The sequence below is a fragment of the Adiantum capillus-veneris genome, chromosome 6 (assembly GCF_014529385.1).
Source record: "Adiantum capillus-veneris isolate H3 chromosome 6, ASM1452938v2, whole genome shotgun sequence".
Lineage (NCBI taxonomy): Eukaryota > Viridiplantae > Streptophyta > Polypodiopsida > Polypodiales > Pteridaceae > Adiantum > Adiantum capillus-veneris.
The window spans coordinates 49,000,142-49,019,171 of NC_140936.1; the positions used below are offsets into that span (position 1 = coordinate 49,000,142).

Genomic DNA, 19,030 nt, shown 5'->3' on the forward strand with positions numbered 1-19,030 from the left:
ACTAAGCTTTGGAAAAAGCCTCTCCTTTCCCTGTTTCTTTCTTAGGCGTGCCTTCTCAAAAGTAAGAGCACCCAATCATCCTCCTTCAGTTTCCAGTCGCAACGATGGCGATCCGCTGCCTTTTTTTGTCGTTCTTGAGACTCCTGCAAAGTCTCGCGAACCTTGGCAAAAGCCGTATCCAAATCTCGCGAATATACATCCGCTTCAAATTTCTAATCTTTCGTGCTCAGGAAGGATGGAACCTTCGCAGCAGTTTCAACAATCTCACATGGCATCTTCCCCGTCGAAGAGTGTATCGTGTTATTGTAGGCAAATTCCACCAAAGGTAAGTTCTTTTCCCATTGAGTCTTCTGATGCGAGATACAAGACTTCAATAAATCTAAAATCACTGAATTGGCAATCTCAAATTGCCCGTCAGTCTGCAAGTGGAACGATGACGAGAACTGCAACCGCGTCCCAATGTTCTCCCAAATTGCCTTCCAAAACAAACTCATAAATCTGGGGTCTCTGTCGGAGACAATCGTCTCAGGCGTGCCATGTAATCGGAAAATCATCGTGATCATTCTGTATTCTCGGGAGATCAAAAATGAAATCCATTTCAATATTTTCCCAGGGGCGGGTGGGTATGGGTAAAGGCTGTAACAATCCCTGTGCGTTATGCCTGTCAAACTTGACCTTCTGGCATACCAAGCAACTGCGCACAAACTCTTCCACATCCTTCTTCAGTCTCCGCCAAAAGAAATCTCTCTCTACCCCTTTCATGGTGGTAGCAATGCCGCGGTGACCCGTAAAAGGTGGACAGTGGCAATCAGTCATAACCTTTTCCCTCAACGGCTGTGTAACGCACAACATAGTCTTTTTCATCAAGTAGCCTTCCCGAAGGGAGTATCCAGCTACTGTCTCCCCATCCCGTATCCGTGTGAAAATATCTGCAAAATCTGTATCTGTGAGACACACTGATCGACCATATCCTCGAAGCTCCTATGATGTATCGCGGAAATAGCCAGAACCAACGGTTTCCGAGACAAAGCATCTGCCACCACATTCTTCTGTCCCTGCACATGGACAATCTGGAAGTGAAACTATGACAAGATGTTCGCCCACCGCATCTGCTTTTCCGAAAGCTGCTTCTGTGACAAGAAGTAGCGCAAACTCTGATGGTCTGTAAAGACAGTAAAATCCGCTCCGAGTAGGTAATGCCGCCACTGAGTAAGAGCATGGATAACCGCCAAAAGCTCTTTCTCATAGATCTGTGCTGTCATCTCTGGCCTAGAGAACAAACGGCTCTCGTAAGCTATGACATGGCCTTCTTGCATCAAGACCGCACCCAGACTACGACCACAAGCATCACAATATACTTCGAATGACTTCTGCAAGTCCGGCAAAGTCAAAATAGGTCCCGTAGTCAATTTCTCTTTCAATGTCTGAAAGGCAGTCACCTCTGTGGGTCCCCACGAAAAAGGTACTCCTTTCTGTGTCAAGATATGCAAAGGGGAAGCAACCTCTGCAAACTTTCGTATGAACCGCCTGTAGTACGAACACAGTCCCAAGAAGCTTCTAACTTCATGGACATTCTTCAAGTCGGGCCAATCACGGATAGTCTCTATCTTGGCCGGATCTATTTGCACTCCTGCTGCTGACACAATGTGCCCCAAAAAGTGTATCTCTGGTAGGAAAAATTCACTTTTCTTTGCATTGATCACTAACTTGTGATCTCGTAATGCCTGAAAGACTTGAAGCAGATGATCTCTGTGTTCTGCCTCATTCTTGGAGAAAACAATGATGTCGTCAAAGAAAGTGCCAACAAATAGCCTGTACTCTCGAAAAATCCTGTCCATCATCTGGTTAAATGTCGCAGGAGCATTGGTTAAGCCAAAAGGCATCACCAAAAACTCAAATAACCCAAAAGTCGTCCGAAAAGCTGTCTTGTAGACATCTCCTGGCGCTATCCTGATCTGATGATATCCACTCTTCAAGTCAATCCTGCTAAAGCACGAGGATCCCTGTAACCTGTCGAGTATATCATCGATCCTAGGAATCGGAAATCTGTTCTTGATGGTGATTTCGTTGAGAGTGCTATAATCGATGCACATTCTCCAAGATCTGTCTTTCTTCAAAATCAACAACACTGGAGAGCAATACGGTGAAGTACTAAGCTGGACAAGACCCTTTTCCAAGAGGTCTTTCACTGAGTTCATAATCTTTTCATTCTGTACTCGGCTCACACAATAAGGTGGCCGATTCGGTGGTGTGCTTCCAGATATCAGATCAATGGTATGATCTTCAGGCCCTCTCAAAAGCAATCGGCATGAGCGTGGAGAAAAAAATCTTGGCGTTCTTTTCTTCAGGTCAAAACATATTCAACTTTTATCCATGGTTCAGTTCTCCCAAAAGAATGAGTAAGAAAACTGAAGTTCATCAAGTACAATCTCTAAGCCCTTCATTTATCAAAGTCGCTTTCTCGGCCCGGTAGTCAACCACGGCGTAGTTCTTGTGGTACCAAGGGATCCCGAGTAGAACGTCACTCACGTGCCCTGAACACCCCTGTCATTGCAAACGAAGTTTGCCAATGCTCGGTGTAATGGCAACATCCCATCCGGGTGCCAGTCGAACTACCTCCGCCAGTGGCGTCAGTCTGTCGACATTGGTATTAGAGCTTTGAAAGTCTGTATCACTCCAGGAAAGAACCACAAGAACCACATATATATTTTTTTGCTTGTTGCAGTTGCACGTAACCCAAGACCTCTTGGGCGTGCCGATTCCTAATCGTGTTTTTGAAGAGTGACAAGAAACCCGAGAAAGAAAGGCTTGTCAAGCCTCCCCTTGTGCCTCTTTTCACTCATTGAGAGCGGACCGTGCACTTAGCGGCCGGCGAATCGACGTGAGGTGGAAAAAAGCAACCTTGGTGTGAGCGCAAGGCTGCCAAGGGGTGCGCCCGCGAGAAAGAGCAGAACTTGGGTGAAGAGAAGATTCTTCTCTAACACAGATTGCAAGCGAAAAGAAGAACCTCAAGAACTCAAGAACCTCAAGAACCCCAAGAACCTCAAGACCCTCAAGAACTCAAGACCCCCAAGAACCCAAGACCCACAAGAACCCAAGTTCCTCGAGAACTTAAGAACCAAGATCACAGTGTATGGTCATCACCCGAAGTGGAATGGATACTTCGCATGGAGGTGGTGAGCATGGGAGTGGCGAAGAAGAGTTTTCCCCACTAGGAGGTTTTCCCAACCCTTCCCCTTCGCCATCTACGCCAGGGATTGCACCAAATCCTATGGAGGCTTTGGTCAAGACGATGATGAACATGATGTCACAACAACAAGAAGCGAATCACGTTGTGATGGCACAACAACAAGAAGCGAATCGCGTTGCAATGGCACAACAAGAAGCGAATCGCGTTGCGATGGTTCACAAGAAGTGCAGTGCGTTACCTTGGATCGTGAGCGGCAAGAACGACAGGCAGCCTCTGAGGAATGGATGCTTTGCGAGTGTGAACAAGCGCGCTTGGCGGACAAGGAACGAAAAGAAAGAAAAGCAGAAAGAAAGACAGCTTTGGAGCGTGAGTGCGATGATGCGCGCTTGGCGGCCGAAGAGAGACGAGCGGCCTTGGAGGCCGATCGTGAGGCACAGAGAGAACTACGCATGTAAGAAATGGTTCGACAGGTTCTCGCCTCGAAGTGCGAGCCAGCCAAAGATGTTGGTAGTTCATCACATGGCGCAAGCCGAGATTCGGACTCCAACAAGCCAGTCATAGAGAAGATCCAGTTCAGTAAGTTTGATGGTAAGATGGATGCTACAGTTATTCATTCTTGGTTGCATCAATTTAATGCTTATTTTGCGACAACTAAGAAGACAGGAAATAGCAAGGTTTTGACGGCAGCTATGTGCTTTGCCGGTGATGCCATCAATTGGTACCACGCATGGTAAGAGGCACAGTTAGCCGCGCACCTAGAGAAGCCGACGAATTCACGCCCCTTTCCTTCAATTGGGCTGATTTCCAAGACAAGCTCAAGGCGCTGTTTATGCCACCTCAATATCTCGCATGATTGAAGGACGTTTGGTGCGGTCTCAAGCAAAATGGTATGCCAGTTATGTCTTTCTCTAATCGTGTTTTGCAACTCGGCACTCAATTACGCAAATTGGATGTGGAGCGCAAGGAGGCATTTCTTTATGGATTGGACGAGAATATCAAGTATGATATCGAGGTACTCTATCCAATTGATCTCAACAAGGCGGTAGCGATTGCTCTCGCACAGGAGATGAAGCACAACAAGGGAAAGCCTAAGGAACACAAGACTTCCACAAGTACCTCTCTCAAAACCCTCAGAATGGTAAGAGCGGTAAGAATGGTAAGAACGGTAACTCTTCTAACCAATCTTCCAATAGTCTCTCAGAAAAGAACTCTTCCAATGAACCGAAGGGTAAAGCTAACACAATTGCTAAACCTAAGCTTACTCCAGATGAAAAGGTAGCACAAGGAATTCTAGGAGGATACATCATGTCAGAAGGGCAAAGCACTTATTCTAAGGAAGGTAGTTGTTTTCATTGTCACATTAAGGGTCACATAAAAAGAATATGTTCTAAGCTTGACTCTAATGAATCTAATGCTCTTTTATCACTCTGGTGACTAACAATATCTCATAGCCGATATCTGGTTGCCAAAAAGTCAATGGTTTTCTAGCTCCTATTCTACCCGTCCCAAAAGTGATCAAGCCGATTCAAACCCTTATTCTTCTCTTTCTTGGCATTATCTATCCAATAGGGGCTTTGTTGTGATCCTAAAACTTTAGAAATCCAGGGAGTCTAGTGCAAGATGGAGTTCTTGAAGTACCTAGTTTCTTCACCCCACTCCAAAACCCCAGCTTCTCTTTTGCACTTTCTTACCAGCTCCCCTAAGATGGAATAATGACAATGGAACATCCTTTGCATTATTAAGGTAGGGTCTATTGCCATTTTGAAGGAGTCATTTAATGTGTGTTTTAAGTTAAGAATCGTATGAAGTGGAGCTTGAAAGGACTACTTATGGGCAGGCATTTGTATGGAAGTAATATCTAAATTTTGTAGTTTTTTGTGTCAATTTTTGTTTTAAAAAAACCCTCTTTTTTAGATTAAAGGCTAATTGATTCCCTCCCATGTGGAGGTAAATGTAGGTAGCGCACATGATCTCTTTGAAGCGGCGGCTACAAAATTACGAAAGATTTGCTCGAGAGGTATGCTGCTTATTAATTACATATATATGTTCTTTTTTTTTGTTAATGATTGTTAAATTTCGTTGATTCAACTATGATTGTAGTCATGAGGAGGTTCATGGTGAGAGATTTACAACAAACATATCAAACTTCATCATCTCTACTCCTAAGTACATGTTTAAGATTTTGTAAGTATAACGGTGGTGAAGATAATTTGTTGTGGCAAGATCAAACTATATGGTAAAAGGTGAAACACTAGCCTCCACCATAAGCTAGTGAAAGGGGTTGATGTGACAAAGTGACAGTGTGGCAGCTGTGTACAGACGGGCTGCAGTGCACGGACGCCTTCTAGGAACATGTGCTGGTGCAGCATGCTATATGGATGCATTATTGACATGGCATTTGTGTGGACGTACTATATGAACATTGATTTGCTGATGTGGCAGTTGTTGAAGGCTTGGACACTCCAAGTAGGAAATTAATAGCAACACACAAACAAAAACTGCAAATAATGAAACTTAACTCTTATATACATATGTATATGTATATATATGTATGTATGTATGTGTATGTATGTATATCTATATATGTATATGTATGTATGTATGTATGTGTGTGTATGCATACATATATGTGTGTGTGTATGTATGTATGTATGTATGTATGAGTGTGTGTGTATACATATACATATATTGTACATATATGTATATCTATATATGTATATGTCTGTATGTATGTATGTGTGTGTATGCATACATGTGTGTGTGTATGTATAAATCAAAAAATTATATATATATATATATACATACATACATACATACATATATATATATATATATATATATATATATATATATATATATATATATATATATATATATATATATATATATATATGTGTGTGTGTGTATATATATATATATATATATGTGTGTGTATATATATATGTATATATATGTGTATATATATATGTATATATATGTGTGTGTATATATATATATGTGTATATATATATATATATGTATATACATATATAGATGTGTATATGTATATACATATATATATACATACACATATATAAATAATTATATATGTGTATATATATGTGTGTGTGTATATACACATACATATATGTGTACATACACACACACACACACACACACACACACACACACACACACACACGTATACATATGAAGAGTGCAGTGCGCGGAATGTGTGCGTGCGGTGTGGTGTGCGCGTGCAGGAAGGGGAGAAGGAAAGAGTGCAAGGTGGCGTCCGGCCTCGGCAAAAGGCGCAATGCCTTTAACCCCAACAACGGTGTGTGTGTGCGTGCGGTAAGGGGAGAAGGAGAGTGCAAGGTGCCGTGCGGGTGGAACAAGTCTCAAAGTGAGTTGTTGCTTATTCTCTGTAGATGTACAAGAATAAGGTTAGTGTGCGGTCAGACACAAGACGTCCGGCCTCGGGCAAAAGGCACAAGGCCTTTAACCCCAACAACGTCCCACTTAAAGGCGAATGTGCCAATAAGTGGATGCTACTAGCTAAACTACTAGTATGTACAAGAAAACTGGTGAGATACTCTCTCAACCTATGCCCATTGGCTCGCTCAATAGATCTACATGCAGTCGTATCGGCTCTAGTGATAGGCGAGCGTGCGTATCCATGCTAGAGCCTGCATGTAAATCCCGCAAACAACTCTGTATGGTCTGCAAAACTCCAGTATGCATCATGCTAGTGTTAGTCACCGTACGATGCAAAACTCCACTATGCATCATGCTAGTGTCAATCACTGTACGACTCCCTGCTGCAAATGCTCCCACTGTAGCTGCTAGGTCGAACCTCGACACTAGTAGGTCGTACATGAGGTGTCTGAACGCGAGCCTCCCGCTCTATCTGCATGTACTGTATCATCAGGACTACCCATCACGTATGGATATGTAATTACCGACACTGGGATGGCTACGTCCCTCTCATCCATAGGTGGAACCATGCATCTTGGAATCAACTCATCAGCCTCTAGCATGAGCATACCAAAGAACTCCATGTCTGTCATCTTTGCCTGTGTCTCTAGGGAGCAAACCTGCTCTACCTCGGTCTGCACAGACTCTGACAACGCCTGTTGTGCCTCACTGAAGCAATCCCACTCCAGCTCTGCGTCTACAAAGGCCATTGGCATGTCCTGCACATCTGTCACGATTGTGACTATGTTGCAGTATTACATACACTCCTAGTTGCAGATACGCAAAGTGCCATGCCAAGGAGAACCCCTACGCTTGGATGGTCACGACCCTTTGCTCAAGAGACGTGCCTCTTCGTTAAAAGCCACTCCTTTGACGACTGGTCACACCCCTTCGCTCTACGGGTGCGACTCTTCACCCAATGGTTGCAGCTCTTCGCCGAAAGGATGTGTCTTAACGTCTAAAGTCATGTCTCTTCATCAGGAGACATGTCTTTTCATTTGTGTCTCTTCGTCTCCTATATAAGGAGCCCTTGTATCACACATTCAATCAATCAACACAGAGTCTTCTGAGTCTTGTTTCTGAGTACAGTGTCACAGTGAGAGAGGGGGCCTTCAAAGAGTACTGAAGGGAGGCAGTTTGTCCATGCTAAAATCATGCATGTAGAATCAAGAAGTGATCTGTCCACACTAGCAGGCTGTGCCTCCCTGTAAGGCCAACTATCGGGAAGACTCGAGCAAGCCGGGCATATCTGTTTCTGGGAAGGTCCCACAAGTTATGTGTGAAAGAGACTAATCTAGTAAGTGCCTCAATTACCACCGGAGCGGCAACTAGCTCTACTCTAATAATCTCATGAGGTATTGAGGCCTTGGCTCTAATCATGCGGGAAATCATAAATACCAAGGGCCTCTCCATCCCTTTTCATCCATTAGTACTGCTAGCTCTACCGTGACAACCAACCAAGGGGCCCCAAATCTGCACCATAACTTTGGTTTTACCAAGGTTGACAGACAATCCGCTATCCTCCACAAACACATGTAAAGCATCCAAATGGTGCTGCGTTCCCTCTGGGGAGTTGGAAATCAGCACAATATCATCAGCATATAACAAATGTGGGATCCATGTCCTTGGTAGTTGTGCTCTTCTGTGTTCCCTAGTCTCATAAATCAGAGGCCTCATCTACATACATACCAAACAAAGTAGGAGATAGCGGGCATCCGTGCTTCACTTCAATTAGTGGAGCGAACCAGGGTAGAAGTCCCCTCGGGAGTGTGCACCTGCCCCGCAGCTGATCTGTATAAAGCCATAATCCCCCAAATGAGCTCTATGGGCACCCCCATGACATGCAGTCGTCGCACCAGTCTAGCTTTGGGTACTGTACCAAAAGCTTTGCAGATGTCCACAAAGCTACAATATATCCGTTTTCCATGTGATCTGCCCTCCTCAATAATGGATCGTATAGTCAGGATGTGATCAAGAATAGAGAAACCTCTCCTGAAAACCTGCCTGTCTTGTTGCTTGTATACCCTGTCTCTATACCCATCTACTCAGTTGCTGCTCGAGAATGGATGCGTATAACCGTGCTAATGTTTGACGGAGCATAATAGTACGGTACTTCCCAGGCTCCATAGGGTCTCCTGCCTTTAGGATAGGCACAATAGTAGACAAACTTCAAGTCTCAGACAGGCCCTGACACATAGCACGGTTAAACGTCATAGCTAGAAGCTTTGCAAGCATATCTCTGGCATGAATAAAATGCTCGGCCACTAATCCCTCATGTTCATAAGCTCTCCCATGCTTCATTTGTCAATGGATTTCCATCTCCGTTGTAAAGAAGACATATGCATGTGTGCATGGCTATGGTGGATCCGGTAGAGGTGGCTGCCCCAACACTGTGTATAGGGATGCTGCATATCGGCCCCACACCTCCATAGAAGTGATAGCTAGAGCGGGCGAGGATTCATGAAAAAGCTGCCAAGCCTCAGCTAAATCATGACTCAAAAATAGCTGGTATAACTCCTGCTCAAGACTAGCCAGAAAGGCCCCCTTCTTCCGACATACTAAACGCCGCAATATGCGACTGTCTATGAGTGATGACTTCCAGAGAGACCTCTCTTTGTAGTCGGGCTCTCAAAATCTCTGCACTCAACGTACCAATCGTTCTGGGGCATGGTCCTAGAACGACATCTGTGCTCGGGCTATGTATGCAGATAAGCCTCCCTAGCCGCATCCCGTAGTCTCTGTCAGAATATGGGTGAGCTCCTCCAAAGGTCGCCCTAGTTCCTCTGTGCATAGGTGTCTATAGATCCCATCCACGTAAACAGAGTCCGTCTCCAAAGTGAGTATATATCTTGTAGGACCTTCTGCTCGTGTCCTCTGAGCTGTGATGAACTGGAAGGAGATGTCCGGTGTCAAAAGGGCATGGTCCACTGCTACCCCAATGGGCCGGAGTCCAACTATGAAGTCCTCAATATGGGAAAGAAAGCTCGGCGTGGCCATAATATAATCCACTGTGGTAGCCCCGTGACGATTGTGGGAAGCAAGTAAACCTGGCGACTGTTGGGAATCTCTGTAAGCGACTTAGTATGGCTAACCCATGTGCGGTGCCCATATCTAGCAAGTATCTCTGATACTCTGTACATTTTGTATCCTGTGAGCGTTTGTCTAACCCCATGTCTATGGTGTCCAACTCTCTGAACAACTCCTCCGAGGTAACATAGAAGACCGTCTGATGGTTGCCCATTCGGGCATTGAAATCCCCCAAGAGAATGATGTCTTCATCCCTAGAGAACTCTTATATGTCATCATCAAGCACAGAGAAAGGACTCTTTTCTAGATAATGCATAGGTTGATGTACTTGGAGCAAAATCCACAAGTTTTCTCATGCAACCCTATTTACTTGGCATGATCGTCTGCCCGAACAATATGTACAAGCGACTGCAAATCTTCCCTGAAAAGAACTACCCCCCCCCCCCCCCCCCCCCCCCCCCCCCCCCCCCCCAAAAAAAAACCCAAATCCTCTACTCCCATGCTCAGTTCTTGCAAAGTCTAGTTATCTCTGTCCGTGTCACAGTGAGAGAGGGGGCCTCCAAAGAGTACTGAAGGGAGGCAGTTTGTCCATGCTAAAATCATGCATGTGGAACCAAGAAGTGATCTGTCCATACCAGCAGGCCGTGTCTCCCTGTAAGGCCAAATGTCGGGAAGACTCGAGCAAGCCGGGCATATCTGTTTCTGGGAAGGTCCCACAAGCTATGTGTGAAAGAGACTAATCTAGTAAGTGCCTCAATTACCACCGGAGCGGCAACTAGCTCTACTCTAATAATCTCATGAGGTACTGAGGCCTTGGCTCTAATCATGCGGGAAATCATAAATACAAGGGCCTCTCCATCCCTTATCATCCATTAGTACTGCTAGCTCTACCGTGACAACCAACTGAGGGGCCCCAAATCTGCACCATAACTTTGGTTTTACCAAGGTTGACAGACAATCCGCTATCCTCCACAAACACATGTAAAGCATCCAAGTGGTGCTGCATTCCCTCTGGGGAGTTGGAAATCAGCACAATATCATCAGCATATAACAAATGTGGGATCCATGTCCTTGGTAGCTGTGCTCTTCTGTCCCCTAGTCTCATATTGTAATCAGAGGCTTCAATTCGGCCCGATGCTCCATTTTGTCCACAGTTCGAAGCTCGGCCTTGTTGATTTTCCACTGAAGAAAGACTGCCTTTGTAAGGTGCAGCGGAAGTGAATGTTGAAACTTTGCTCAAGATGAGTGCTCCGAACTGTGCTCAAGGGTTCCTTTTACTTACGGAAGGGAGAGCCTTTCGTTCCTTTAGTGAGAGAGTGCAAGGGACACAAACAAAGTGGTGAACACTGAGAATGAAGGTGCTGAGAGTGAGAGATAGAGAGAGAAGAATACGACACCAAAATGTTGTCAAACCCTCCTCCGAAGGCCCCACTCTCTATGGCGAGAGCGGTCTACTTATTATTGCACAAATCTCTACAAAGCTTGGACTTGCCAACGATGTCGACGACGACGACGAGACGGGCTGAAATCTGAAAACGCTAATGGCTGAAATCTGCAAATCTTGTATCTGCTGAATTCTGACTCTATGTCGATGACGATGTAGATGGCGACGATGCAACGACGACGCGCTGAAAATGCAGATGATGAAATCTGCGTTTTCCGGGCTGAAATTGCAAACTTCGCGGGATCTCATTGTGCGGTGAGGATCTGCTGCGGGAAGGTGAGATCTGCTATTGAATGCTGAAATCTGAAAACGCTGGTGTTCCTTGATGTTCCGTCGCCGTGAATCTGCAAAACGCTGAAGTGTGATGCTGATGCAAAAACGCTAGGTCTGCTGCTGCTGGGGAAAATCTACTAACGCTAGGGCTGATCTGCTGTCGTGAAGTGGTTCTGCTGTGTCTACCAATGCCGAAGCTCCTCTGCAATGCAAAATTGCCAAGGCTGATCTGTCCTTGCAAAAACGCTAGCTTGATGTTGAGTTGCAAAAACGCTAGGTCATGCAGTCGGGGGTCCTGCTGAGAAGGTGCCTGTTGAGCGGTGCTCCTGCTGCCTCTTCTGCTAGAAAGTGCTAGCTCTGGTTTGCTTATATACAAACTTAGTAAATTTGCCCTACCTAGTTCTCAACAAAAGTTATTTAAAAATAATAAGTGAAAAATGTCAAAAATAGGGAAAATAGGTTTTAATGCACTAGAAAATTCCCTTGATGGATTCTGATGGATTATGATGGAAATGCTCATGATCATGCTGTGTGCAACCGGAGGATATGCATCTAATCTAAGTGACTGGTCATGACGGTCTGCGAACAGACTCACAAAAGTGCCAGATCACTTCCTATCCTAGACTGGCTTGATTGAACTGAACCCTGGTCATGCTGTAGCTTGTCCACGGACACATAGGGTTTGATGTGTCACGTGACAGCCTTCTCCATCTTCCACTCTTCCATCTCTGTCTTGTACGTCTTCATCTCCTTTTCCATGTTTGCTAACCTTTGCTGGTAGTCATAAAAGTTGATTTCTTCATTGCTGGTGATGCCATTGAATGCAAACCACTCAAGGGGGAGGGGCTAGAGCTCTCGAGAAGTGTTGGGTTTGCGCTCATGACCTCCATCACAAGACGGCCACACTAAACACACAGGTGAGAGACCAGGCAGCAATGGAACACCACACAACCCGATGCGGGTAAATACACAACCACAGCCCACTGTGGGCGCTCTACCAGACCAGCCAAAGATCTAGAGGCTCAGTCCCTTGCTGTTATGCTCACGTAACCTGCACTTGTCAATAATACCAAATGGCAAGCTGCCTCCGCAAATGGAAAGTCTCGCTGCTGTGTTACAGTGACAGCACGCGGCCCCCTGCTGGGTCATCCCGCGGCAAGCAATACACAGTCTGCCCGAGCTCCTTGGAGCTCCCTGCGATATCTGATATGCTGCCCCCTTTCTGTGTTCATGTAGAGGCACTGAACCACAGCCCAATATGAGCGCCAATGAAAACAGGGGACAGGCCCTCGCTGCCCCTTTGACCTGCTGTTAATGATAGGACCTGTAGCCCCCTTGGTGGGATAACCAATGGCAACACAGCCCCCTGCTGTGCGTTCGGTAAGTAGCCCCTTAGGGCGGCCTGTAACTAATGCAACAGTATGACACGCGGCCCCCCAGTGTGGGATAGCTCGCGGCCTGTGCAGCTGCCTGCTGCGCCTGAAGGAACAACCCCCTCCTACTGTGCGTCATGGCCTCTCCCTCACGCTGCACGTGCAGCCATCTGCAGCCTCTGCCGCACGTGTTGCTCTGCGTGTTGAATCCTCGGGTGCAAAACATAACCCACAGACACACACACACAGAGAGAGAGAGAGAGAGAGAGAGAGAGAGAGAGAGAGAGAGAGAGAGAGAGAGAGAGAGAGAGAGAGAGAGAGAGATTGATTCTTGGCTTTGTTGTTAGGCATTCTTTGGTGAGACAGGGCCTGGAAGCACGTCCAGGGATGGAGCTAGCCAAGCGCGTCATGCAAGCAGCAGAAGTAACAATAACACCTATGGACGTGATAGTGGTCAAACGGGGACTTTCCATTTTACATATTGGACATCTGATGGAAGACAACACACTGTACGCAGAGACATAGGTGGAAATTCTGAACCTTGGGCAAGGATCTTCCAGGATGCTGGCTTTTTTGGTAGGGAGGATGCGGAAAGACTGGTGAGTCAGGATTCCAGCACTCCTTTTCTCTCTTCCGTTCCTTGGGTTTCTAACAAACATTCACAAGACTACATTGTTACAGGAGCGTATGAGGCGCATGGCTGAGGCTTTTCACAGAGAGAGGGCACACTATACTCGAAGTTATGAGCGTTGGCAAGAGGCAGCAGAGAATTCTGGTGATCCCAAGCCTGGTACTAGAGATGATTGGTCATGGACTAAGTCAGATTGGGAGACATGGAAGAATGCTGACCCTGGCAGATCTGGAACATCTCAACGATCTTGGGGATCTCCCTATGCTAAACATTATAGAACGTTGGGACTGGACGAGTAAATTTTCTTGTTGAGCTTTTTGCATCAGATTATAGAAATGAATTGATCGTGTATCAACACTCATTGAGTATTTTTGAACGTGCAGGTCCAAAGCCGGAACGTACTCCCAGGCTGATATCAAGGTTTGTTGTGCTCAAGATTCTGGCATGGGATTAATTTCTTGATAAGAGTTTTCCTAGGGCCTGCAAATTTTGAATGACAGAAAATTAAGAGATGTAGCTCGCATCTTTTTTTCAAAGTTTTGAGCTTTTTTTGGGAGTATTTCTCCTTATAGAGGGACGGTTTCTTATTTCAGCTGAAGTGTTAATATATAACCAACCAGTTGCTCTGAATTGTTTAATTAATCCACATACATACAGAGCTACACATGTTTATATATATATACATATACCTTAATGTATGTAGGCAGGTAGGTTGACACGTGCATGTGTGCACTCACACACAAATGCACCGGCATCCCTGCATGCGCGTGGAAGTGACTCATGGATAGAAGGTTGCTATGGGCACTTTACCTCTAGTTGTCTCAACAATCAGAGGGGCACAATAGGCTTGAAAAGAGGCCCAGTTGTTGCCAGTCGTAAATTGCATGACCATGCATTGTGAAACATGCACTATTGTACATCATACAGAAAGTTTTATGGGCCAAATATCTGTTATTGTTTTTAGGGGGGGGGGGGGGGGGGGGGGGGGGGGGGGGGGGGGGGGGGGGGAGGGGGGGGGGGGGGGGGGGGGGGGGTTGTTTGTGGAGAATGCTGCAATGGCTTGCAAGTTTGCTGGTATGCCTAAATTTTTCTGCTGCTTGTTCTTGGAAATGGCTGCCACTAAGCAAGCTGTTACTTTTGGTGGTTTTGTTTAATGCTGTCTTTTTGCTTGTTCTGTAAAGAAAAATCCTTACCTCGTGTTTTTTTAAAGTTCGTTCTGGTTTTAAAATGTCACTACCAATTTTTTTTTGTATGTTCGTGGACATGTTCTCAAAAGTTTCGTTGTAGGCTATGAAAGAGTCTCTTCACAACTTTTGAAATTGGCGAGCTGCTTATGATTAATGTGGTATGCAGGCTGCTTATAGAGCGAAGGCCATGGAATACCATCCTGATCGAAATCAAAATAGAAGAGGTATACACTGATGTATTACTTTGCCATATTTAGCTTTCAGGTATAGCATAGTATTGAATCTGGCTTTTTCAAAAGTTCAGTTCTTGTAGTCGATGTATTACCTCCTGTTGTCTGTGGCTGGTTTGATGGCTCGACCTACTTATGTAGGGAAGTGTTTACTGCGCTTGCCCCTTCCCTGTTTCATTGTGTGATGCATTGGCCTATGCAGAGGGCATTGGTGAGTCAACGGACCATGTGGCACCTGATATAAGGAAGTGCTTCTCACATGTGCGCTTCTCATTGTGATGGCCAGTAGGAAGTTGAGTTGGCATGAGATAAGGTGCAAGAAGAGTTGGTTTTATGTCCATGCTGTAGGAGAAGTTATGTAGTCCGGGACCCTTTGGGGACACGGTGGGGCTGACATTAGTGCGAAGTCAAAATATGGTCATTGTGTCTTGGATCAAGCATATTGAGATTGAGTATAACTTTGTTGTGGAGGGATGATTCTACCACACTGAAGTGTTTCAGGATGGAAGACAACATGGTCGACCTCTTTACATGTCAAAGGTGCAACAGAAAAGGTGAATCGGATGACAATTGAATCTGCAATTGCGAGCACAACTCCTCGCTGTACAGGCAGCCACTGGATCTCTAACCTACTGGGACGCATCTTCTCTGAAACAGCCTCCGTATGCGGGCAGCCCTCTGCAAGTGCAATAGGCTAACCATGCGGATGTCTGGATCTGCAAGAGGCAAAACCAGAGGGAGCTGAATCGCTGTGGCGAACAAAACGCTTCCATCGAGAGAAAATGTTGGAGGGAGGTGCATATATATAATATATATCTATCTATATATATATATATATTATATAATATATATATATCTCATATCTATATCTATATATATATATATATATATATATATATATATATATATATATATATATATATATATTATATATATATATATATATATATATATATATGGATGGATGGAATGGATGGATGGATGGATGGATAGATAGATAGATAGATAGATAGAGGTCTTTCAAAAGGCCAAAATGACCTATGAGACAAAGTCAGAGTAACAAAAAATGACAAAATAAAATACTATGGAATCCGGAATCCTACACCACTAGGTGTGAGCTAAGCAGCTATGTGGGATGGCTAAATCACAAAAGATCCAGCATCGGTCGCTGGCGGATCTCATCAATCTCCTCCATGGTCAATAGCCTGACCGGGCGTCGTGCATGTCGGGCCAAAGTGATCCGAATCCTCTGATGCAGCCTCCGTCGATGCTGTGTAGTCCTCCGTAGTCGTGGGCGTCTGGATCTCCCTAGCTCGGTCGCTCGGTCGATCAGTGTGCCTCTGGTGTGAGATGACGAGCTCTCCTGTGGTAGTAGCTCCTCCGGGTGCCCGGTGTCTGCTCTAAAGAAGTCTGTGATCCTTCTCTAAGACTGGCTAGCCTCTCCTCTCATCAAGCTCTCTGTGTCTGCACAGCTCGAGCAAAAACAGACCCAAGCATCTCTGATCCTCGTACTGCAGGACTCTGGAGAGTGGTCCGAAACCCTCTCTGAACAAGCAGTGGAAGCGGCCACATATCTCGTAGTAGACGAGGCAGTGGCATGTGTAGTGCAACTCTGTCTCAGGCTCCATGTCACACAGGAAGCATGTCCTGGCCTTTGCCGGTACTCCACTGTATCTCCCAGTCTTGATCCGCAGCTGGTGTGAGGATGTGCGTATCTGGCCAATAGCACATCGTATCCCATGAGACAAGTGGGTGTCCATGTATCTGGGCCTCGTCACAAAACCGTCCTCTATAAGCTGGAGAAGATGCTCTTTGTAGAAAGCCATCTTCGTGCCCAACTCCTATGCTGGCTGTATCCATGTCCTCCTGGTGTCTAGCTGAGTCAGGTCCTGGCGGATGAGCCTGGTGATCTCGGACTGTGTAAGAGTCAGAGAGGGTACATCCCGTGAGTACTGTAGGGGGGGCAATCTGTCTATGCTGAACCCATGCGCCTGGAACCATGACATCATCTCTCCATACCAGCATGCTGTATCTCCCTGCATGGCTAACTGTCGAGAGGACTCAAGTGCAAGGCGGGCATATTTGTCTCTGGGAAGTTCCCACATGCTGTGTATGAAGGAGACAGATCTGGTGAGCGCCTCCACTACTAGTGGGGGGGCAGCTAGTTCTGCCCGGATAATGGCATGCGGCACCGAAGCCTTGGCTCTAATGAGCCACGAGATTATAGAGACTAGTGGCTTCTCCATGTCCCCCCATCCATCAGTGCGACCTGTCCTCCCGTGATGGTCCAATGAATGTCCCCAAATCTCAGCTCCATAGAGTAGTGCAGAAGCCACCAAAGTATCAAAGAGCCATAGCTTTGTCCGAGGCTCCTGAAATTGAACATGTGAACACATCCTCTCCAATCTGCCTGTAACAAACTTAGACACTCCTTCTAACTCAACTTAAACACCAACTCCAAGTCAAGAATCAACCGCGACACAATTCAACCCTGAACAGCACCAAATAACCCACTTCAAACCAAATAACACATCGATTCACAGACACAAGAGATTTGCACTGGCCCGGTAGTTCCGTGTTCCGTGCCTAGAGATATTGGCCCCAAAGACTGGCGCCCCATTCGGTATATTCTTTTTGTATTAATCCAATCAAAAAGCAAAAGCAAAATTCGCGTCGCTCATCATTTTCCAAATTTTTTATTTTTTATTTTTATTTTTTTACTAATCCGCCTCCGCTATTTCCGGAATTTAGGGTTTTTGGCAAAAATTAGGGTTTGTAGGAATTTTAGGGTTTCTGGCAGAAATTAGGGTTTCTGTTGTCCGCCACGTCATCACTTTGTGACATACCCCCCTCTTGAAAGCATTGTAATCGACCGCGATTACGCTTGCAAAACCGACAAAAGCCATAAACCGTCTTAGCAGACACTGACTGTTAGTACCTACGTACTAGGAACACACATCTAGCACATGTACAAAATCGACAGTCACATCACACGACATCACAGGACATCACCAGACATCACAGGACATCACATGAAATTCAACATTCATTCGGATCTTAGACCATGATTTATCGGAAATGTAGCTAGCAATCACATCTAGGTCCAATCGGGACCTCATCGATGTCCGATTGACTAACCCCTATTGCAACCATGTCTATTTGAGATCAAGTAGACCAAAATGCTGCAGTCATTTCGTCTATCAGTTCGTGCACTCACAAGAAGTCAAGAACAAATCAGTATCATAATCAGGAATTCCATTTCATAAAGTCATCCAGCAGAATACTGTCAGCTCTCAGTATCCCTGAAGCTCAAAGAGACATCAGTGACTTTAGTATCAAAATCGAGGCATCTGTTGACAAAGGAGTGGAGTGACTCCCCTCTTGTGCATCCCACTGCACCAGATCTTCGGCCAAGCTGAATTCTGGGTTCCATTTGAGGAAGACTATGCTAAACCAAAAGCACGAGGTAAAGTTTCCAAAAGTTTCACAATCTGAGGAGTATCTGCTAGGTCCTCCTCCTCCATCCACTTCGCATCAAGTGCAGGATAATTCTTGAACTTAACCAAGAACCGCCTTCGGACTTTACCCTTATTCTTCGTATCCTTATGTGCCAAAATCTGTTCAGGAACAAGGATCTCCTCGTTTTCTTCCACTTCGGGTTGCTCATCAGGCTCCCCATCATCAGGCACATCACCCTTAACAGGGTTCAAGAGACTCACATGCAATGCATTATGAATCCTCCAAGTATCTGGCAGTTCCAATCGGAAGGAGACATCATTTATCTTGTCAGTAATCTAGAAAGGTCTGTAGTATCACATACTAAGCTTTGGAAAAAGCCTCTCCTTTCCCTTTTTCTTTCTTAGGCGTGCCTTCTCAAACGTAAGAGCACCCAATCATCCTCCTTCAGTTTCCAGTTGCGACGATGGCGATCCGCTGCCTTTTTTTGTCGTTCTTGAGACTTCTGTAAAGTCTCGCGAACCTTGGCAAAAGCCGTATCCAAATCTCGCGAATATTCATCCGCTTCAAATTTCTAATCTTTCGTGCTCAGGAAGGATGAAACCTTCGCAGCACTTTCAACAATCTCAAATGGTGTCTTCCCCGTCGAAGAGTGTATCGTGTTATTGTAGGCAAATTCCACCAAAGGTAAGTTCTTTTCCCATTGAGTCTTCTGATGCGAGATACAAGACTTCAATAAATCTAAAATCACTGAATTGGCAAT

General features: G+C 45.4%; 1 protein-coding gene across 1 annotated transcript in view; it reads left to right on the forward strand.

Annotated features, from left to right (window-relative positions):
* The window catches only part of LOC147455479 (Chaperone DnaJ-domain superfamily protein), a 66,564-nt gene that overhangs the window by 17,433 nt on the left and 30,101 nt on the right, over nucleotides 1-19,030 (forward strand). Inside the window, exons 2-6 of the mRNA XM_086515272.1 lie at nucleotides 5,148-5,207; nucleotides 13,111-13,362; nucleotides 13,445-13,689; nucleotides 13,778-13,814; nucleotides 14,748-14,805. Coding sequence (XP_086371398.1) covers nucleotides 5,148-5,207; nucleotides 13,111-13,362; nucleotides 13,445-13,689; nucleotides 13,778-13,814; nucleotides 14,748-14,805 — 652 coding nt within the window. The remainder of the gene's footprint in view (nucleotides 1-5,147; nucleotides 5,208-13,110; nucleotides 13,363-13,444; nucleotides 13,690-13,777; nucleotides 13,815-14,747; nucleotides 14,806-19,030) is intronic.